The following is a 23916-nucleotide window of genomic DNA, read 5'->3' as shown; positions in this document are numbered from 1 at the left end:
TAGGAGATTAATTAAATGGTCTTCCATGTAGCTAAAATTTATTGTTAATTGTAATATTTGTTTTAGGAGTTTAGTAAATAAGCGGATGAAAAGATGTCGGCTGTCTAACTTTTCCAATTCTGAGGAGTATGAAGAATTTAAGACTAAGTCCTAAGAAGAAAATGCAAGCAAGGAAAAGAAACAAAGAGAAAAGATGAGGGGGGCAACAGTGAGCACGTTTGTCCTCAAACTTACAGCAGAAAAGTCTGCATTTGCCATCACCACGAACAGCCCAGCAATCTCAGCGCTGCTAATCCACATCTTTGACCCATTGATGATGTAATAATCTCCCTTTTTATCAGCTCTGGTCTTCATAGCAAATGAATCGCTACCTGCTCCAGCCTCTGAAATGCAGATACTTGATGCCTACACATGAGAGGAAAAAATTCCAAATTAAGACTTGTATTTATATTCTGCATAACAAATACCCACTTACAGTAAAATCAACATTTGAAAATCAAAAACTTTCAGCTACTTCCAAAAGCCTGTATGTATCAAAATAGTAATGGCATTCTGACAGCGTTATTTCCCAAATATATTCCACCATTTGTCTAGGTCAGACTTAAAGATCTAAGCACATATTCAAAGTTATGTTTCATTAAACTGGTTTTCATAATTGCAATGTAAATGAAACCACCAATCAAAATAATAGATAAAACAGAAATGATTTAATTGTGCAACGGTCATTCTCTAAATTTCCGAGTGTATTTTTCTAGCGTGTATTAGCCACTCAATCATGTCCAACTCTCTGCAATCCCATAGACTGTAGCCCACCATGCTCCTCTATCCATGGAATTCTCCCGGCAAGAATACTGGAGTGGGGTGTCGTACCCTTCTCCAGGGGATCTTTCTGATCCAGGGATTCAACCCAGGTCTCCTGCATTGCAGGCACATTCTTTACTGTCTGAGCCACCAGGTTAGCATTAATTTACTGAGCACTGCTTGAGTAATAATCACTCCATGGCAAATAGATGGGGAAACAGTGGAACCAGTGGCTGACTTTTTATTTTTCTGGGCTCCAAAATCACTGCAGATAGTGATTACAGCCCTGAAATTAAAAAACGCTTACTCCTTGGAAGGAAAAGTTATGACCAACCTACACAGCATATTAAAAAGCAGACACATCACTTTGTCAACAAAGGTCCGTCTAATCAAGGCTATGGTTTTTCCAGTGGTCATGTATGGATGTGAGAGTTGGACTGTGAAGAAAGCTGACTGCCGAAGAATGGATGCTTTTGAACTGTGGTGTTGGAGAAGACTCTTGAGAGTCCCTTGGACTGCAAGGAGATCCAACCAGTCCATCCTAAAGGAGAGCAGTCCTGGGTGTTCACTGGAAGGACTGATATTGAAGCTGAAACTCCAATACTTTGGCCACCTGATGCCAAGAGCTGACTCATTTGAGACGACCCTGATGCTGGGAAAGATTGAGGGCAGGAGGAGAAGGGGACAACAGAGGATGAGATGGTTGGATGGCATCACTAACTCAATGGACACGAGTTTAGGTGGACTCCAGGAGTTGGTGATGGACAGGGAGGCCTGGCGTGCTGGGGTTCATGGGGTCACAAAGAGTCGGACACAACTGAGCGACTGAACTGAGCTGAGTAATTAGTGGTGCTGTGTTGTTGTCTTAAACAGAAAAGTCAACACTGTAGCTACTTTTCTCCTGAAAACATCCTACATTTAGACAAGATCAGATCCATTTAGACAAGACAGATCAGAACAACTCATGTCAACTCACCTTTTCAGTAGCTAGCTTGGGCAAATAGGTAGCCTTCTGTTCTTCGGTTCCATATTTTCCAATCATCCTGTTAATTAATGTGTTCTGAATATCACATACCAGAGCCACAGATGCATCAACTTTGGCTAACTCCTCTATCACTAGGACAGAGGAAAAAAATGAAGCTCCTGTTCCTCCATATTTTGCGTCAATTTCAATACCCATCAACTAAAGGAAAAAGAAGGAAACATATATTAAGAAAGCTATTTTTTATATGGGACAATTTCTTGCAAGAATGAGTTCAAAAATAATTTGTAACTATATAAGTTCTTAATTTTTAAATTCTGTATATATCTCCTATTTTTATTTGGTATGGCTCTATCCCTCTAAGTAACAAAAATAAATCTATAACAGAAATATATATTTTCAAAGGATAAAATGACATGCTGGAACTATCAATTATTTGCTTTGGGGATCTAAAAAACAAAAATAAGAGAGGTAAACTGTTTTAAAAGATACTGAAATGGAATAGTAATAAAATATGTAATAAGGAAACTGGAGAAAGCAGTGAATATCTCCAGTCTCATTGAGCAGAATGTCTTTGAGTCAGTCCCCTCCACCTTGACCCTTTAAACTGAGACAGTAATTGAATAAATAGCTGAATGGCCATTCCTTTTGGGGCCATTTCAGCAAGTCCAGATGGTTAGCAGACCACATGTGGTAGTGTTTCCTAGAATCACACAAGACAAGGCCCAGCTGCCTGGTAATCACGGTCAAAACTGATCAAGGCTTTTCAGTAACTGCCTGACTGTTCAATAACCAGTCCTCAGCCTGGAACATGAAACATCCACAATATTCCGTTTTTTAAGTGTCCTCGTTTCAGAAAGAGAATGTGTGCATATGTAATTCAAGACCCAAAACTGTGTATTTGCTGATTTCTCTTCACATAGAATAAATCTTCTGCCTTTTACTAAGGGGGAAAAGGAGAAGGAAATGGCAACCCACTCCAGGCTTGCCTGGGAAATCCCATGAACAGAGGAGCCTGGGAGACTATGGCCCAAGGGGTCACAAGAGTCAGACATGACTTAGCAACTAAACAACAACATGCAAATCCCAGAGTTCCCAAATATTAACTTTTATATTCAGCATCTGCATAGACTTATTTAGCATACTTGGTTGCCTTATGGCCATCAGAATTCTTTCATGCTCACCTATCTTTAGTTTGCTTCCTGATATTTGTGGCTTGCATCAGCAATTCCCAACTTACTGTGACATTAGAACATTATTTCTGTGGGTTAATTCTACTTTATTAAAATTTAATGGGGTAAATAGCATACTTACTTAATACATCATTGGGCTTCCCTTGTGGCTCAGCTGGTAAAGAATCCGCCTGCAATGCAGGAGACCTGGGTTCGATCTGTGGGTTGGGAAGATCCCCTGGAGAAGGGAAAGGCCACCCACTCCAGGATTCTGGCCTGAAGAATTCCATGGACTTTATAGTCCATGGGGTTGCAAAGAGTCGGACATGACTGAGTGACTTTCACTTCACTCACTTAAGAGGGGAAAAAAAGACACAAAGCTGTGACCAGGCAAAGAGGAATGCTTCTCTCTGCCTTCTCCAGGTAGTAGGGAGTTGCATGCGCTACAGCCAGGGTATGGCTGTTATGTTTTTAGCTGATGACAAACTTAGCTGATAGGAAGTGAGAACCACAAGGGGGAAGATAGAAAGGCTGAGCAAACCAGCAATGATGTTCTATGAGGAAGAATTCAGGACTGGGAGGTGCCTGAAGGCTGACGGAGGCATGAGAATATCGGACTATCGTATCTTTAACAGCTGTCAAGAGACATTGCTTCTCTAAAAAAGGTCACCGATGGACATATTTGTCAGTTATCTTGGCAGGTGACCTCTGTAGAGGTCAGAAGTTAGGAGTCACGTGAGGCTGAGAATAGCTGATCCAAGATGTGAAATGAAGTAGACCCCCCCAAGGGGTGTGTGACAAGCAGGCAGGAGTGACTGTGACGTGGCAGGCAACCTGTCGCTGCAAATGACGCTGCCTGCAAGAACTACCCCCTCTCGAGAGTGAAGCTCAAAGCGTGGGACCCCAAGACCGCTCAGAGAAGTCTTGAGGTTCTGTAAATGGACCTGGCTGAGAAATGGATGCTTTCTGAACCATTGTGACTTCACATAAGATTCTATTTTCCCAACAGTTTCACCGCTAAAAGAAAATTGAAAAACTATTGTATGGTATTAAAAAAAACCAAAGGTAGTATTATTTGAACAGTAAGAAATTAAAAAATTACTGGAAAAGGCTAATTTTCAAACAGGATAACTGGTTAGGATTTAAGCCAATGGCTCTGAACTAATAGGGACTATTAGTTCTGGGACAGCCTTGTGTACTAACTTGCTAAGTGTCCGACTCTGTGCGACCCCATGGACAGTAGCCCACCAGGCTCCTATGTCCATGGGATTCTCCAGGCAAGGATACTGGAGTGGGTTGCCATGCCCTCTCCGGGCGATCTTCCCAATCCAGGGATAGAACCTGCATCTCTGCCTGGGGTAGCCTTGCATGTGTGTGCTTAGTTGCTCAGTCATGTCCCACTCTTGGTGACCCCATGGACTGTAGCCCAGCAGGCTCTTTGGGGATTCTACAGGCAGGAATACTGGAGTGGGTTGCCATGCCTTCCTCCAGGGTATCTTCCCGACTCAGGGATTGAACCCAGGTCTCCCACACTGCAGGCAGATTCTTTACCAGCTGAGCTATCAGGGATAGCCTTAGTATTGGGGGGGGCGGGGAACAAAAACTTCCCACCTATACAGAAGGGAGAGGCAAAGAGTCTGGTGATTCTGAAATGTTCTCCGTGGGGTTCCCATGATGATAACCTCTCCCTATATTCACAGTCAGAACATTTCTATTTTTATCCATTTTATATACTGTGCTTCTATTAAAGCACAATTAAAAAGTTGGAAATTGGTTGCCTGGGTTAAATTTGATGGATTTCAGATATGAACCTCTTGCTTTTAGGTTTCCTACATACACAGAGAGTCAGGTAGATGCTCTGGTATGAAGTTTTACTAAAGCAAGGTTTTGTAACCTTGGCGTTACTGAGCTGGATAATTGTGTGTCTCAGCAGCCCATCCTGTGCACTCTGCGATGTTCGGCCTGCATCTTACTGCACATCAGTTGCACACCTAGTGGTGACTACCACATCTTCAGACATTGCCAGATGTCCTCTGGGGAACAAAAATAGCCCCCAGTTGAATACCACTGGTCTGAAGAAATCACTCTTGCTTCTAACCTTTTACTTACAAGGCACCCGTATTTCTAATTTTAAAAGTTAATTTGACTAAAAAAATTTTTTTAACTAGGCTCTCAATCTGAAAGAGAAGTCACATAATTCTGACTAGGAAATTATGCCATCATTATCATTTCTAAATTTAAAAGTATACATACATTTTAACACTGGAAGGTATTTATGAAAGTTTGAAATTAGAATAATTATTAATTATATACCCCTTGTTGAAATAATCCTTGTATTATGGATTTTTCCATTTTTGAATCTTCATCCATTTTTGAAACAAAAGGAGCAACTTGTTCCTGGGCAAATTTTTTAACTGTAGGGGAAAAAAAAACCACTAATAAGTCTTTATTTTATAAATCTGGCACGTATTAATTTTAAAAAAAGAAAAAAGGAAGACTTAAAATTAATGGCAAAAATCCACTCACAAACTTAGGAGAACACCTCCGCAAGTCCTGTCACAGGCCGTGTGATCTCATACCAAAGGCCACGTCGTGACCCGGGGAGAACTCTGGTGAACCCGGGTTCACTCACCTGTGCTCTTTATCATCATCTCCTCATCCGTAAATGTTTGCAGAGGGGCAAGAGGTAGTCCATTGCTTGTCGCTTTGAGCTGAGCTTCTGACTGAGAAGAATTTAGGGCATGAGGAGGAGTTTTCCAGGAAGACAGGCAGCTTGGGAAGTTTCTTCGTAGCTGTGGGAACAGTCGCCACTGAGTAACGAATACACGCATGCGCGCGAGGGCAGAAAAGCCCGTCGAGAGGAGGGAGCGTCAGCTGCTTTGGGAGTTACCTTTACAAACCCACCCTTCATAACTTCTTTCAGCAGATAAGAGAGACTGGCCTGGCGCGTTAAGATTCACCATCCTGTGACCAAAAACCCAAGCTGGGTTATCCGGGAAGGAGCTGTTCTAAAGGAATACGTCTCCCCACATAATTACTTCTTACCTTCGAGGAAACAGAACGTTCCAGGTGGAACTCATTCTTCAAATGACACGTTTCTGTAACTTCTTGACTAGGAAAACTGGACTCTAACAGTACTGACTACAGTGAAGAGAATTCTCTCGTGGGGCAGGGATGTGTGAGGGCCCGGGGACAGCTGAGGGAGCCGAGCATCCCAGCTGCCCTACCTGGCTGCAAGGAGGTCTGCTTCTTGGGTTTCTGTGGCCAGTGTTTTTTTTTTTCTTCAGCTTCTCATTAATTAGTACCAGAAGATACAGGTTAAGAAAACGGGCTCCGGAGTCCGAAAGAACTAGTGTCAGTCTGGCTGCTTACTATGTGATCGTGAAGTGAAAAGTCAAAGTCGCTCAGTCATGTCCAACTCTTTGTGAGCCCATGGACTATACAGTCTGTGGAATTCTCCAGGACAGAATACTGGAGTGGGTTGCCTTTCCCTTCTCCAGGGGCTCTTCCTAACTCAGGGACCGAACTCAGGTCCCCTGAATTGCAGGCAGATTCTTTACCAGCTGAGCTGCAGGGAAGCCTAAGGATACCGCGCTGGGTAGCCTTTCCCTTCTCCAGCAGATCTTCCTGACCCAGGAATCGAACTGGGGTCTCCTGCATTGCAGATGGATCTTGGGCAGGTGGTTTTTAACCTCTCTGTTAAAATCTCTCAGTCTTAGTTTCCTTCCTTATAAAAATGAGGAAATAACCTTTGGAAAATAGGGATAATAACTGTGTGGAAGCAATCCACATCAAGGGTTTAACATGGGACCCACTGTATAGTAGGAGTTCAACAAATGGTAATGACTAACTCTGCTCTGAGCCCTAAGAACACAGCAGTGGTAGTCTAAGAGAAGCAGTTAGGGTTGTAACTCAGTGTAACTGCAAGGCTAGCTCCTCCTGCCATTAGTGTGTCCCCCTGTCACAGGGTCCCAAGTTCTTCAACAACAAATCCATTGTTGACCAGAAACAGAGAGAGGCCATCCGATTTCAATGAAAAGAAGGGAGAGACGCCATCTGATCTCAAATGCTTGTTGTAAATCTGTTCTCTATGTGTGCATCTCCATTGCTGTCCTGCAAGTAAGTTCATCAGTGAAGTGAAAGTGAAGTGAAGTCGCTCAGTCGTGTCTGACTCTTTGTGATCCCATGGACTGTAGCCTACCAGGCTCCTCTGTCCATGGAATTTTCCAGGCAAGAGTACTGGAGTGGGTTGGCATTTCCTCCAGGGGATCTTCCCGACCCAGGGATCAAACCCGGGTCTCCTGCATTGCAGGCAGACGCTTTACCATCTGAGCCACCAGGTTCATCAGTACCATCTTTTAATATTCCATATGCATGTGTTAAGAGGGCGGAACGAATTGAGAGAATAGCATGGAAACAGATACATTACCATCAGTAAGATAAATAGCAGAGGGAGCTCAACCCAGTGCTCTGTGACCACCAAGAGGGGTGGGGTGGGGTGGGAGGTGGGAGAGGAGTTCAGGAGGGAGGGGACATATGTATACCTGTGGCTGATTCATGTTGATGTATGGTACTTTGGCCACCTCATGCAAAGAGTTGACTCATTGGAAAAGACTCTGATGCTGGGAGGGATTGGGGGCAGGAGGAGAAGGGGACAACCAAGGATGAGATGGCTGGATGGCATCACGGACTCGATGGACGTGAGTCTGAGTGAACTCCGGGAGATGGTGATGAACAGGGAGGCCTGGTGTGCTGCAATTCATGGGATCGCAAAGAGTTGGACGCGACTGTGCAACTGAACTGAACTGAACAAAATATTATAAAGTAATTACCCTCCAATTTAAAAAAAAGTGAAGAAAAAAAGTACATAGGATATCTAGTATCACCTCTACCTGGGAAGAACCCAGAAAATGCTAGGCAGACGGAGGTAAAGAGGATGAGAAGGAGCACAGACAACCGTGGCTTGGGATGCAGGGAATCTGATGTCAGGTGTAGGGGTATTAAAAGATAGGAAGTTAAATAAATGGATAAGTGTAAATTGCATACATGAAGAAATTATATGAAAATGCCATTCAACCACACATAATTACACAGCATGAATTATATTGCTATGTAAATTAAACCTCAGTGAAGCTGTTAAAAAAAATTAGTGTTTTCCTTTCAGCCAACAAAAATTAACAGAATATACTCAAGATCTGCCAAATGCCTGAGAGCACATTGGGACAGAGTTCACCAGTTCTGAGAAGCTGAGGGCACTGTCAGGACAAGACAGAGTTCATGGAACAGGAAAGAAACAAAGTCAAGCTTTGCAAAATTAAAAAGCAAATGTAAAGTTGAGGGGAAAAAAAAAAAGCAAATTAGGCAATCTGACTAAGCCCACAAGGCATAGCCAGCCCCATTAAAAATACAGAGGAAGGAGTAGCACTTTCACCAAAAAAAAAAAAACAAAAAACCCCAGGGGACCAAATTCTTCTTAAAACCTGGAGAGAGGGGTCTCTCCAAGATCACCTATTGTCAAAAGGGAAGGGCTCCTATAGAGTACATTTGACCATCCCTATTGCTGTCAAACTGCAGGGGATATCTAGTTGGGTACACCTGTCCAGACTAAAGCTTTTGCCCTCAGAAACCCGGCAGGTCACAACAGAAAATAGTATACCTGTAAGCCAGAAGAAGCTCTGAGATACCTGTTCAAAAGACAGGCACCATCAGACAGCTAAGAAAAATGATTTAGTGGGTTGACTCCTATTTGAAGACTTACAGGAAGTTGGAAATGCTCTTGTTCCCTTGGCTGATGTGGTTCTTGACAACTGTCTGACTCTTGATACTCTTCTGGCAGAACAACTACTTCCTGCTGCACTTGGATCAATGTGCCAGAACAGATGAAAGTTAATATTAAGGAAATACAAGCCTAGGTTGTATATTGTCACCCTGCTTATTTAACTTATATGCAGAGTATATCATGCGAAACGCTGGACCGGATGAAGCACAGGCTGGAAACAAGATGGCTGGGAGAAATATCAATAATTTCAGGTATACAGATGACACCACCCTTATGGCAGAAAGCGAAGAGGAACTAAAGAGCCTCTTGATATCAGAAAGTGAAAGAGGGGAGTGAAAAGCTGGCTTAAAACTCAACATTCAGAAAACTAAGATCATGGCATCTGGTCCTATCACTTCATGGCAAATAGATGGGGAAACAATGGAAACAGTCCGAGACTTTATTTTCTTGGGTTCCAAAATCACTGCAGATGGTGACTGCAGCCATGAAATTAAAAGACACTTGCTCCTTGGAAGAAAAGCTATGACCAACCTAGACAGTATATTAAAAAGCAGAGACATTACTTTGCCAACAAAGGTCCATCTAGTCAAAGCTATGGTTTTCCCAGTAGTCATGTATGGATGTCAGAGTTGGACTATAAAGAAAGCTAAATGCTGAAGAACTGATGCTTTTGAACTATGGTTTTGGAGAAGACTCTCGAGAGTCCCTTGGACTGCAAGGAGATCAAGCTAGTCCATCCTAAAGGAAATCAGTCCTGAATATTCATTGGAAGGACTGATGCTGAAGCTGAAACTCCAATACTCTGGCCACCTGATGCAAAGAACTGAGTCATTGGAAAAGACCCTGATGCTGGGAAAGATTGAATGTGGGAGGAGAAGGGGACAACAAGGGATGAGATGCTTGGATGCTATCACCAACCTGATGGACAGGAGTTTGAGTAAGCTCCAGGAATTGGTGAAGGACAGGGAGGCCTAGCAATCCATGGGGTCGCAAAGAGTCAGACATGACTGAGCAACTGGACTGAACTGAACTGCACAAGCCCAGGCAGAGAGGCTTCAACTGAACAAGCCCAGGTGATATTGCCTCCCTTATCAACATTAAGGAAGACCAAAGTTAACCAGGTTCCTTCTCTTTTTAGGTCTTTCAATGGCTATTGCTCTCCTTTACATCCCTTGCTTGTTTAACCTTTTGGTTAAGTTTGTGTCCTTTTGGCTCCAACAGCTTGATGTAAGGCTCATGGTGGCTCAAGGAACTCAGCCCATTCCAGTGGAGAGTGGCCCAGGTCCCTACAGGTCTTTGGAACAGTCAGAGAGGGACTTCTATACCTCTAGGGTCTATGGTCCCTGTCTAGTAGGAGGAAGTTTCAGAAGAAGAGACCTTCAACATCTTAAGAACAACAACGCAGAGTCTCTCAGTGGGGAATGAGACAGGTCTGGGATCTGGGACCCTTTGCTGCACTGCTGCAAAGCTTATACCTGAACAACCTCTCCTCCAGCAATAAAATACAAAGAAACTATATGGGATGAAAAATAACTGCCTGCATTTAGCAGTTAGGGCAGATTCTGGGCAAAAGATACAAAGAGACCAAAAAACCCAACTGCCATGTCTGAAGAGCCTGGAGCAAAAGCATGCCACAGCACACACCACCACCTAAGGGATGGGCAGACCACCTAAGCAAGCTACCCTCCTACCTGACCCCTGGACACATCCCTACCCTTTCCCATATAAGGAACAAGCTCAGCCTTCCTTGGGGTGCAGAGCAAGCAAGGGAACCTGTTGATTTGTTCTCATACACCCCCACCCTGCAGCAGGAGTCCCAATAAAGCCTGGCCTGAAAAAAAAAAAAAAAAGCATATGTAGTAATATATTGCAATATATTTTCTTAATAGCTTTGAGTGCTCACTGAAAACCTTATTGATACAAAGAGGAAAAAAGAAACAAGAGTCACCATGTCTGACACCACTGTTAATCTCGCCTACATAGGGGTTAGTCTTTGCAGTTCTGTGCCTAAGAGTACATGCAGTCTGCTCTGGGTTCTCCTGGGGAAAAGAAATACTGGCCAGTCAGGGGGAAAAAATGTGTCCATCTCAATTTCTCTAGCTGATTCTGTTTTGAGAATTAGGAGACAGGTAATTCAGGGCAAAGTTGCATGGACCTTTTTTTTTGTCTCATTAAAAGACAGAGCTGAGACATGAAGACTCGGGACTAGATAAAAGGCAGGGGGAAGACACCACTTTCTGACTGTTGAAACAGACAACAAGAATGAAAACACAGGACAAGAAGGAGTCAAGTGAGAAATGCAAATATGAAGGGGCTCCCCACTCGGCCTCTGGGGGGTGGGGCAGGGGAGTGTTGCTAAGCAGCAGCAGGAGACAGAGTGATCAGCAGTAGCAGGCACAAGGAGGGAAGAAGAGTGGGAGAAGGGGAGCTGGAGGTGAGTGTGCGTGCGCTTCTGGTCAGTGGCCAGATGGGGCCCTCAATCTATATTCGAATGAATGAAAGAATGGACCAAGCTACGTTCTCCACAAAATGCTCTGGAATCTTGCCTATTACATGTCAAAAGCTGTAATACACTGCCCACATTTCTTATTTCTAGGGGAGATTTGCTTCACTAAACCCACTACAGAACTCACTGTACATCACCTTTCTATCAAAGCTGCTCTTCAGCAGAAAACCCAGCACTGAGAAACTTAAGATGCCAGGGGTCTTACTGCATCCAGTTTTCCCCGCTGACACAATTGTGACCCCCTTAGTCTCAGTATTGCTACTGATAAAGTATATGACTGTCCAACCCATAGCAGTTACTTTAGACACAAGATAACAGGGGCAAACGTACTTTTAAGAAGTGGTGTATGAGTATAGGAGATTACTGAAGATATTCATCATAAAATAGTGGCTGTATATGCTAAGTGAGTGGAATCCATTATAAACCAAAGCATTGAAAGATAACACCTCTCCTTTTGGGCAGGAAAAAAAAAAAAAAGATTTCCTTTTAACACAGCAGTTCTTAATAAAGGAGATGTCTCCTTGCCTTGCCTTTAACAGCTCAGCCTAAGGTTTCCACGATGATTTTCAACTGCCCCCTGCCCTTCAGTGTTGACCTCAGCCTCTGCAATTTGGTGTCCACTCCATCAAAATGATTTTCCACGGTTATAACCCATTGCACCACATCATCACATTTTTTTGTATAGAGCAGCAATTGCTAGCTGAACGGAATAATGGTTATTTATACCTTGCCAAATACTTTTCAAAGCTTGAGTCTGATCTGTTTCCTACTCAACTGCCCAGAGTTCTGCTGCGCTCAGAAGTACTAATGATCAAATCTGGGGTCTGCAGGCTCCTACAGGCAGAACAACAAAGCCCATGAAACATAGATGGGGGAAAACTATATTTTATTTCACTAACCTCTAACTGGAATATTAGAGAGTATGCTAATATTTGATTCAGTTCAGTTCAGTCGCTCACTAGTGTCTGACTCTTTGCGACCCCATGAATCATAGCACGCCAGGTAATGCTAATCAAAGAAATCTGCATTCTTTGATCATGAATGTTGGCAACAAGTTACAGTTGTTATCATCTGTGACTGTCACCAAAATAAATCACAGATACCTTTACATCAGTTGAAATATTGTTGGGAGCTCATCACCACTTCAAAATTATAGTTGTTATCCAAACTTCTGTCAGCTCTTATTTAAGAAGCACATATTCTTGTATCACAACATAAGGTATACGTATCACTTTTACGGTAACTGATTTCCTTTATGATCCTATATATTTTATGCATTTTAAAACATTTTGAGAAAAGGTCTATAAACGCAACTACATTTCTGTCTACCTTCCACAAACAGCACAAAAATGCTTAAGAAGGCCCAACTGCCGAGCGTTCTGGTGAAACTTGTTTTACTCATTGACGGAATCGCAGCCCTTCTCTGTCACGTTCTAGCTAACAAAGTGGTGTTGGAAACATCCTTCAAGTGTTTCGGTCAAGAAGCTTTCACACATCTGAAAGGTAAAAAGGAAGACAGAGGAGAGGTCTTTTCCAAGGACACGATCGGATACAACAAGACCTTGCACCCCCGTACACAGCGGTTCCCTCCACTGTGCCTCCCTGACTCTCCTCCCTGACTCTCCTCCCTGTACATGTGCCAGAATCTCTCTTTTTTTTTTTTTAAATTCCACTAAGCGCCAGACTTCACAACAGTTCATTCCAGCCAGTTTTTCTTGAATGAACTTCTGACAATGAGAAACCTGGCTATGGGCTCATAATCTAGGATGAATTTGCTTACTCAAACGTAGCACATACATGAAATCATTTCAGAACACACTACACCATGAGAATTAAATTAATCAAGGTGCTTGAGTCCAGTTCTGTCTTTAGCCCCATGTACCCAGTCAAAGCCTTTGACTGTGTGGATCACAACAAACTGTGGAAAATTCTGAAAGAGATGGGAATACAGACCACCTAACCTGCCTCTTGAGAAACATATGCAGGTCAGGAAGCAACAATAAGAACTGGACATGGAACAACAGACTGGTTCCAAATAGGAAAAGGAGTACATCAAGGCTGTATATTGTCACCCTGCTTATTTAACTTATATGCAGAGTACATCATGAGAAACACTAGAATGGAAGAAGCACAACCTGGAATCAAGATTGCTGGGAGAAATATCAATAACCTCAGATATGCAGATGATATCACCTTTATGGCAGAAAGTGAAGAGGAACTAAAAAGCCTCTTAGGAAAGTGAAAGAGGAGAGTGAAAATGTTGGCTTAAAGCTCAACATTCAGAAAACGAAGATCATGGCATCTCGTCCCATCACTTCATGGCAAATAGATGGGGAAACAGTGGCTGACTTTATTTTCTGAGCTCCAAAATCACTGCAGATGGTGATTGCAGCCATGAAATTAAAAGACGCTTACTCCTTGGAAGGAAAGTTATGACCAATCTAGATAGCACATTCAAAAGCAGAGACATTACTTTGTCAACAAAGGTCCATCTAGTCAGGGCTATGGTTTTTCCAGTGGTCATGTATGGATGTGAGAGTTGGACTGTGAAGAAAGCTGAGCGCCGAAGAATGGATGCTTCTGAACTGTGGTGTTGGAGAAGACTCTCGAGAGTCCCTTGGACTGCAAGGAGATCCAACCAGTCCATTTTAAAGGAGACCAGTCCTGGGTGTTCATTGGAAGGACTGATGCTAAAAGCTGAAAGTCCAATACTTTGGCCAACTCAAGAGTTGACTCATTGGAAAAGACTCTGATGCTGGGAGGGATTGGGGGCAGGAGGAGAAGGGGACGACAGAGAATGAGATGGCTGGATGGCATCACTGACTCGATGGACATGAGTTTGGGGGACATGAGTTTGGGTGAACTCCGGGAGTTGGTGATGGACAGGGTGGCTTGGTGTGCTGCAATTCATGGGGTCGCAAAGAGTCAGACAGGACTGAGCAACTGAACTGAACTGAACTGAACTGAACTGAACCCAGTCAAGACTGCTTCTGAAAGTTCTTTCTTCACCCCATCTCAGCATGGTTGTGTGATTCACTTGTAATGATTCTGAGACCAATTCCAACATCTGAGGGGCTTCCCCACACCAACGAGCAACTTTCCAGCACCAACTGAGGGTCCTTCTATTCAACTTGATTTTGACACTACAGACCTGTGAAAGCAGCTCTTCGGCCCCTTTCCTGTTTCCCCATTTCTGTCTTCTTCCCTTCAGAGAACGTACTTAAAGAAATGAGAGCACAGAGCAACCTAACTCCTGACTTACACTCTCCAGAATGCACACCTTGCCTTGCCTACTCTGCTAATTCTTTTCCAAGACTAGCTGTATAACCCCAAGAGAATCAGCCAGTCTACATACAATGGAGAAGGAGGCAGAATCCAACTTTCTGCCTCAGGGATTCACTGATATTCTTTCCCTCTTTTTTCTCCTCTTTAAAAACTGTCAGGGCTGAGCAGAATCTTTGGAGGTGGTCTCAGGACATGAACCCACCTTTCCCCCAGATTTCCAGCTTTTCTGATTAAAGCATTTTTTCCTTTTTTCTGACATTTGCCTCTTGATTATTGCCTTTGAGTAGCAAGTAGCCAAACCTGAATTCAGTAACAGATTTTGGTATCCAACGTGGGGCTGGGCTCTGCATTGGAGCTGCCAGCTGCAGTGACTTGCCCTTAAAATGGTGCGTCATAAAACTGCTTAATCTTCAAGAAGATTCAAAGAAAGGATTTTTTGACAACTGCAGGTTTTCAATAACTTTTAAATCATACTGTTGAACTAGTTAAGATATACAAAAGGTCTAATGGAAACTGATTTCATAGAACTGTTAAAAAGAAACTAGTTGACTTGAATACACTGATGAATATGGTTATAATTTTTTGGTTTTGTAAAATATTATTGGCTTTTAATCTTACTTTCCCAGATATGAGGAAAACCTTTCCCCTTAAGCTAATATGATTGACAGCAATTTGGTAAATTATACATTTGTCAGCAGACTTGAAACATTTTTTCCTCTCCACCTGATCCCTCCAGAGACTGAAAACGCTTACGTTCCCAGCAGCTTTATCAGGGAAATTAGGAAGGCCACATCTTAACAGGTGCAAAAATCTCACAGTATTTTGGGGATCTCAAAAAGCAAGGACTTCACCTAAATCCATAGCACAAAAACATATGACAAGCCCTTGGTACTTGGTATGGTTTTCCTGGCCGTGAGACTCCTTATGAAACATTCTAGCACAGCCAATTTAAAGGAGCCACTATGATCAATCAACCAGATTCAGTTTACAAACAAGTTTAACCTTAATTTGGTTATATTTGATTAAAACAAGGATAATTTTAGATAGAGATGTTTCAATGGATATCCAATTCTGATTCTGTTGAGTTCAGTTGCTCAGTCATGTCCAACTCTTTGGGACCACATGGACTGCAGCACACCAGGCTTACCCATCTATCACCAACTCCCTGAGCTTGCTCAAATTCATGTCCATTGAGTTGGTGATGCCATCCAGCCATCTCATTCTCTGTCGTCCCCTTCTCCTTCTGCCCTCAATCTTTCCCAGCATCAGGGTCTTTTCAAATGAGTCAGCTCTTTGCATCAGGTGGCCAAAGTATTGGAGTTTCAGCTTCAACATCAGTCCTTCCAATGAATATTCAGGACTAATTTCCTTTAGGATGGACTGGTTGGATCTCCTTGCAGTCCAAGGAACTCTTGAGAGTCTTCTCCAACACCACAGTTCAAAAGCATCAATTCTTCGGCATTCAGCTTTCTTTATAGTCCAACTCTGACATCCATACATGACTACTGGGAAAACCATAGCTTTGACTAGATGGACCTTTGTTGGCAAAGTTTCTTTAAAAGATGCTGCAAAGAGTAACTTTTGATCTACATGATTTCACGTCTGTGCATTTTACTTCTACCTGCAGCATAAGAATTCTCTAGCAAAGGGCAAGATAAACTCAAAATACTGATGAATTTTTCCTTAACTGCGCTTTGCAGCAGTTAAACCATTCTCCCTCCCATTAACAAATATATCATGGTTCCTATGTCCCTAGCATCTTGCCAAAACAGCTGGTAGGCCAATGTTTAGGTCTCTGCATGCCTCTCATAGTTTAAAAAAAAAACAAACAACTTGTGTCATACTGTTCTTATACTTGTCTTCATTTATAAGTCTGCACACAGTGTGATCACTCATCTAGAGCCAGACATCCTGGAATGTGAAGTCAAGTGGGCCTTAGAAAGCATCACTACGAACAAAGCTAGTGGAGGTGATGGGATTCCAGTTGAGCTATTCCAAATCCTAAAAGATGATGCTGTGAAAGTGCTGCACTCAATATGTCAGCAAATTTGGAAAACTCAGCAGTGGTCACAGGACTGGAAAAGGTCAGTTTTCATTCCAATCCCAAAGAAAGGCAATGCCAAAGACTGGGCAAACTACTGCACAATTGCATTCATCTCACACGCTAGTAAAGCAATGCTCAAAACTCTCCAAGCCAGGCTTCAGCAATACGTGAACTGTGATCTTCCAGATGTTCAAGGTGGTTTCATAAAAGGGAGAGGAATTAGAGATCAAATTGCCAACATCCGCTGGATCATCAAAAAAGCAAGAGAGTTTCAGAAAAAAATCCATTTCTGCTTTATTGACTATGCCAAAGCCTTTGACTGTGTGGATCACAACAAACTGTGGAAAATTCTGAAAGAGATGGGAATAGCAGACCACCTGACCTGTCTCTTGAGAAACCTGTATGCAGGTCAGGAAGCAACACAGACTCATTCCAAATTGGAAAGGAGTATGTCAAGGCTGTATATTGTCACCCTTGCTGGGAGCCAGTGTGAGGAATCCCGCCCGTGACAAGGTCATGAGGAAGGAAGCTGACATATGCAAGGCGTGCTCAGACTTCAGGGACCCCTCTGGAAATTCCTAAGCATGTACCCCAACAAAAATCTGCCGGCCTTTGTGCTCTGCTTTTCCACTCTTCTGACATTTTCTGGAAAAAGTCAATTCAGGGCTTTAGTCTTCTGCATTTAAAAGTGTTTCAATCCAAAAAACCCTCTGATGGCTTTCTAGCCTGCCTGCAGGACTCGTACAGCTGCGCGTGTGATTGTTTGAGGCCTCCTGACCGCAGGAGGCACGGGAAGCTTAAAACATCCTAGGAATGTAGGAGCTTCCGAGGAGTCAAAATCTTTAGAATAGGACTGATTAAAGGTTTCATTTGTTGAGTCAATATTTGCTGCCAAATTTTCACATCCTTTAGTTGTAGATATAGTTAGAAAAACAAGTAGTAGACCTTGTGTTAGCAACATTAGATCTTTGAGTTAAGTACCCTCTTTGTTGTGTCCCACTGCACCTTTGTTCTATAGAGATGTAACTTTAATGTTAATGCTTTAAGGAGATGTAGATTAAAGAAAAACACTTCAGGGGAAATAAGATTAACATTCATTAAGGAAGAGAGCCAAAAAGTGTTAACAAGCCTCTTGGCCAGAAGATAATGTAAATCACCTGAGACCTTTTGTATACCAAATGATGTATAGAAAGAGCTTGAGCTGCGAACGCTACATAATCTTGTGTTACCCATTGATCTCTGTGTTTTATCAAAAGTATAAAAGGCCTTCTGAACAATAAAGGATGGGGCCAGCTTCTTGGACCAGCTTCTCTAACTAGTCTCCCGGCCTGGTTTCTTGACACTCTGGCTCCCCCCGTGTCTCTCTTTCTTCTTCTCTCTCTTTCCCTCTCTCTGCTCTTTACTTTAATTTCGGGCTGAATTTCCACCTGGAGCGCGGAGGCTCTCCACGTCTACTTACTTGCCCCGGCTATTAAGATCCGCGAGAAAGGGAGCTTAAGGCGAGGCACCCTTAGATATTCAAGCGGGCGCCGGTGGCCCAACGTAGATGGTGCAAATTCCTTGTCTGGAATTTTATTGGCCTTCCGCGTAAACCAAGCTATTCAGCCCTCTTCTTCCACTTAATCTTCTTACTACACTATAGTTTCTTAATCTAATCTTACTTTAATAAATAAACAAGTCTTTCCACGCCGACGCCGTCCACCCTTCGAATTCCCTGGATCCACCGGGGCTGGACCCCGGCACACCCTGCTTATTTAACTTAGTGCAGAATACGTCATGAGAAACGCTGGGCTGGAGGAAGCACAAGCTGGAATCAAGATTGCTCGGAGAAGTGTCAGTAACCTCAGATACGCAGATAACACCACCCTCATGGCAGAAAGTGAAGAAGAACTAAAAAGCCTCTTGATGAAAGTGAAAGAGGAGAGTGAAAAAGTTGGCTTAAAGCTCAACATTCAGAAAACTAAGATCATGGCATCCAGTCCTATCACTTCATGGGAAATAGATGGGGAAACAGTGGAAACAGTGTCAGACTTTATTTTTCTGGGCTCCAAAATCACTGCAGATGGTGATTGCAGCCATGAAATTAAAAGACGCTTACTCCTTGGAAGGAAAGTTATGACCCATCTAGATAGCATATTCAAAAGCAGAGAGATTACTTTGCCAACAAAGGTCCATCTAGTCACGGCTATGGTTTTTCCTGGGGTCATGTATGGATGTGAGAATTGGACTATAAAGAAAGCTGAGCACTGAAGAAATGATGCTTTTGAACTGTGGTGTTGGAGAAGACTCTCAAGAGTCCCTTGGACTGCAAGGAGATCCAACCAGTCCATCCTAAAGGAAATCAGTCCTGGGTATTCATTGGAAGGACTAATGTTGAAGCTGAAACCCCAATATTTTGGCCACCTGATGCAAAGAGCTGACTCATTTGAAAAGACCCTGATGTAAGGAAAGACTGAATGCAGAAGGAGAAGGGGATGACAGAGGATGAGATGGTTAGATGGCATCAGCAACTCAACGGACATGAGTTTGGGTAAACTCTGGGAGTTGGGTGATGGACAGGGAGACCTGGCACGCTCCGGTTCATGGGGTGGCAAAGAGTCAGACTCGACTGAGCAACTGAACTGAGCTAAACTGAAAGAATTACTTTAAAAGTAAATTAACACAGTGGGATATAATTACATACCTATGAGAATGGCTAAACTAAAACAATTTACTGAGTACTCCAACTGCTGGTAAGAAGAAGGAGAAACAGGATCTCTCGTATCCTGCTGGGAGGAATGGACAATGGTAGGGCTAAGGCGAAAAACAGTTTCAAAGTGAAAGTGTTAGTTGCTCTGTCCTGACCAACTCTTGTGACCCCCATGGACTGTAGCCCACCAGGATTCTCTGCCCATGGGATTTTCCAGGCAAGAATACTGGAGTGGGCTGCCATTTCCTCCTTCAAAATATATATGAGTTACTCCAAAAAGGAAATAGAAGAAGAGAGGAGGAAGGTCCTTCATACCAAGTTTTTTTAGATAATACATACAAGATTAAATGTCAATTTGCTTAATTATGGGCTTCACAGGTGGCTCAGGGATGAAGAATCCGCTTGCAATGTAGGAGATGAAACTTCGATCCCTGGGTCAGGAAGATTCCTGGAGGAGGGCACAGTAATCCATTCCAGTATTCTTGCCTGGATAACCCCATGGACAGAGGAGCCTGGTGGGCTATATAGTTCATGGGGTTACACAGTCAGACACGACAGAAGCAACTTAGCACACATGCATGCGCTTAATTATGCTCATTTCTTGTTACTGCTTTAGGTTAATTAACCTAATCAAGACGAGAACTGTGATTTTCTGATGTTTTTATGCTCCATGAGAAGATAAAGGCATAATATGGCATACAAACAGTTCTCTAGGTTGATAGGTCAGTTAACGCAGAATTTAGATTTGAAAGATACGGTTCCTATTCAATTCTGACTAAACATAGGATATCCATTTTAAGATCTGACATAAGTACTGCATACTTTACTGTAGGTTTTAAAGCTGATCCTTTCTCTGTTTTAATATGCTCGAGCCAAAACTTTAGCAGCAGAATCTCTTGAATTCCTGCATGCTTTCTCTCTAAACAGTAGCTTCTCTTCTAAGGTGTTCCCCAAAACTACTGAACATGTAATCTCTCCCTTCCATTAGTCTCTAGCTCTTCATTCCAGTCACTAGTAGTTCCTAACAATGCCACCACCTTCTAGAAGAACAGCAGACTGCCTCAGGAGTGGGCTAAATCAACCAAGACAGAGTACAGTGCCCGAACCAGCATAAAGGAAACCTGTTTGCCTTCTGTGTAACCTTTGCAAGTCAGCGCGTTCTCCTTCCCAAACTACCAATGCACAAAAATGAAAGCAAAGACTAACTTCCCTTTACTTCCAAAGGAATCTTAAAAGAAGGAATTATTACTGAATCTGGTTTTTTAACTGTGCGATTAACTTGGGTCCAATATCTTCTGGGAGCTGGTAATTTCTTTGACCCTTCCTCCTCTTCAGGGAAGCCAGGCTGGTAGCAGATAAAACAAAGGTCAAAGTTAGCACACCTAAATTCCAGAACAGGCATGGCATAGTCCGACGCCAGCAGGGGCCAGGTGGCTGCCAAACCGAATGATGACAGATCTAGCGCCTCAGGCAGTTGTAGGGAACTAGGTATAAAGAAGGTTGAGAAGTGCTTGCAAACGAGACTCAACCAGGGCTGAACATTCTTGCAAACGAGATGTTCTGCCCAGTGTAGGGAACTAGATTTAAGGAAGGTCGAGAAGTGCTTGCAAACGAGACTCTCAACCAGGGCTGAGCATTCTTGCAAACGAGATGTTCAGCTAAAAATCCTATTTGTTCCCATGGGAAAAGAACATTGCTTGCACACAAGGATGTTTCTCTGATTCCTCAAAAGGAACAGACCTTGGGACAAAACGGATTCTAAGTTGATAAATAAGTTCCCCCAAACAAAGTCTTAGCTGCAGTAAATAAGCCAAGGTAAAGGTTATCTCGCCCTGCACCTGCGCACTGTATAGTCTTTGAATTATAGTGCTTGGCAGCTTGCCCTGTAGGTTGTTGTGCAAGAGATATAAAATTAAGCAGCTGTAAAAAGCAAGTGTTAAAATATAAAGATTTAAACCACTCTGCAGTGTTGGTGTTTTCATTCCGTCGCCAACAGGCAGTTCTTCATGCTTCAATGAACCAAGGTCACACCCTGCCTCAATTTTCAATCCAGCATCATAAATTTGCCCTGGGTTAGGGGGCTGTATTTGGAACTTCTCAAAAAACATTTGCCTTTGCTTTCCTTAGGTTGTTTTGTGTGGCACAATCTCTGCTTGTACTTCTGCTCTTTTGTACTTCTGCTCTTATGAAAGGACTTGAAATAGCCCTCTCCTTCTTTTGCTGGCTCAGAGGTTAAAGCATTTGCCTGCAACGCGGGAGAGCCGGGTTCAATCCCTGGATCAGGAAGATTCCCTGGAGAAGGAAATGGCAACCCACTTCAGTATTCTTGCCCAGAGAATCCCATGGATGGAGGAGCCTGGCGGGCTACAGTCCACGGGATCGCAAAGATTCAGACACAACCAAGTGACTTAACTTAAACTTTCTTTTGCTCCAGTTCTGAATAAAGCACGTTTGCTACAAACCCTCCTCAGATATCCTACATTTATTCTTCCTTTGCTTTGCCTTTCTGCAACATTCACCCAGAATGGTCTGTAATGTACCCCAAGAGGGACAGACTTGTGCTTTCTGGAGCTTTCAGTCCCTCAGATGTCCCATGATCATCTGTGACTTCAGCTAATACCTACTTCTTTAGTTCTTGTTTTTCTGATTTCCAGATCCTCATCGTGCCCACCTTCCCAAACTCTCCAGAGATACGTTTCACTGACATCTTTTAAAATTGAAAGTCTAACAGAGAATTATTTTCCCTCTGTTTCCTCTAAATTAATTTTCCTCCAAACATCCTAATCTTTACCCATCACTAAGCCACTCCATTTAGAAAATATGTAATTTCTCCATCTCAGTGGGAGTCAAAGATAGGGTTAGTACCCAACGATTGTAAGAGAAAGGAGAAAGAATCTTATGGCTGCCAGAGAAGATCTTTAGGGTTAGCCTTCGGGGCACCAGAGAGAAAGGAGGGTGGTAAACAAACTGCAAAGAAATACAGTCCTTTCTGTACCGATGAGTAATAGCATTTTCAATGCTGTGTTTTAGTAAACAAAAAAGCTCCAGTCGGAGCTGGTGGGCCTTACCGGCCAGAAGGAGAATATCCTCTGCCCTTTAACTCTGCTGGGACGCGAGCATCTTGCACGGGTAGGCTCATCGTGGCACAGGGGAACCCTTTCCTATCCCTCTCCCTAGAAAGGGAACTGAAACCTACCTCCCAGGAGTTGTACCGAACTCCGCTTTCCAGGCCTCCAAAAACTGTAGACTCTTGCGTCGGGTTCTCATCACTTTGAACCTTCAGCCCTTAAAACGCGCTTTCCAGAGCTATCCCAATGCACTCCTGTTTGTTGGGGCACTTTATGAGAACTTTCCCACTGCTGGCTGTTTGCTTTTTATACTTATTTGCTTTTGTTTTTGGTGAATTATAGGCCCTCTGCTGTTTCAGTCTGATACCCAGAGGCAAGGCTTTTTGTTTCATTAGAGATAATTAATGTTTGGCTCTTTTACAGGCTTGGGGTATTAAGGAAATTAGTAAAATCACATTAGTGTGTTGTTACAAAGAATTATGCTTTTATGGTTATTGTTTAATACCATTTTATAACCACTGTATAATACTTTAGCACAGAAAGGTCACTGTATTTCACAATTTGAGCCTCTTTCATGTTCTAGAGCCAACATTTATTGATCACATACTATGTGGCAGCCATGTGCTTGGTGCTTTACCTGTATCATCTCATTTAATTCTCACAACCATTCTAAAAATTAGTTTATAATCTTTCAGAAGCAGAAGCTTACTCTAAAAAAGGTTAAGTGACTTGACTTGCTCAAAGTCAATTAACTAGAAAATGGTAGAGCTGGTATTCTAACTGGTCTGTGTCTTTCCACTCGCACTGTTCACAGAACCCAGGGTAGATAAGGCAAGACCAGGGAAGCTGGAAGAAGACTGAAGGAGCTGTGGGGACTGCAGAGTTAGAAGCTGGAGCAGGGCCGCGTTAGAGAGGACAGCGTGAACACTGCGCAGAATGAGGCTGCTCACATTTCAACAATCTTTTTAGGGGGGAAAGGTAGGCGGTGAAAATGTAAGCATTGGGAAAAGCCAGCATCAGATAAGTGACATCTCTGCAAAATGCCTCCAAAGATTCCCAATGACCTGCAAAAGCTTCCTTGCAGCTCTTGTCTCTCCGACCGCACGCAAGGTTGACTGCTCCTGCAAAGAAGCTTCTAGACCAGCCCCTCGCCTACTTCTCACCAGCTGCTACTCCCAGCCTTCCTTAAGGAAACTGAGGCCTGTTGGACCAGAGGCCTGGAAACAGGTCGGGGTCGTGGCCCGCCCGCGGTAACGGGTCTTGGGACAGACCTGGCGGAGGGAGGGAACCGCTGGTCCTGGACAGGGACCGGGCATACACCACCCCAGTCCTGTTGGAAAAGACCCCTCTTGCCGCTGCCAAGGTCATCTGGGACCTCCTCCGCCCCCTCAAGACGCCGGCCTCTAGCGCACTCACCAGCGCGCCGCCGCGCAGCAGCCGAACAGTAGCTCGGTCCATTAGTGCTAGAAAACAGATGCTACAGATGCACCGAAGATGTGCGTGGGGAACCTCGGGCCGCACGCCAACACCTGAAGGCAGGTAGAGCCAGAGCCCCGCCCACTCACCCCGCCCCCTGTCCCGACGGTACGC

At 43.4% G+C, this 23916-nt stretch overlaps 1 protein-coding gene across 3 annotated transcripts in view; it reads right to left on the bottom strand.

Annotated features, from left to right (window-relative positions):
- ACADSB (acyl-CoA dehydrogenase short/branched chain) overlaps positions 1-23867 on the bottom strand; it is a 35352-nt gene extending 11485 nt beyond the window's left edge. For 2 of the 3 annotated variants that reach the window (XR_009597995.1, XM_027960319.3), the window contains exons 1-5: positions 23743-23867; positions 5588-5747; positions 5269-5369; positions 1778-1984; positions 235-405 (exon numbers count right to left, since the gene is read on the bottom strand). Coding sequence is in view for 2 of the 3 variants with exons in the window: in XM_027960319.3 (XP_027816120.1) it covers positions 235-405; positions 1778-1984; positions 5269-5369; positions 5588-5747; positions 23743-23784 (681 nt within the window). In the remaining variant the exon portion in view is untranslated. Of the gene's footprint in view, positions 1-234; positions 406-1777; positions 1985-5268; positions 5370-5587; positions 5748-22454; positions 22581-23742 lie in introns of all 3 variants that reach the window. The other variant, XM_060404570.1, reaches the window with a different exon arrangement.
- Positions 23868-23916: the final 49 nt, after the last annotated feature.

Source organism: Ovis aries, chromosome 22 (genome assembly GCF_016772045.2).
Source record: "Ovis aries strain OAR_USU_Benz2616 breed Rambouillet chromosome 22, ARS-UI_Ramb_v3.0, whole genome shotgun sequence".
Lineage (NCBI taxonomy): Eukaryota > Metazoa > Chordata > Mammalia > Artiodactyla > Bovidae > Ovis > Ovis aries.
Note: the sequence above shows the minus strand (reverse complement) of the source record. Positions and strands in the feature narration are given on the sequence as shown.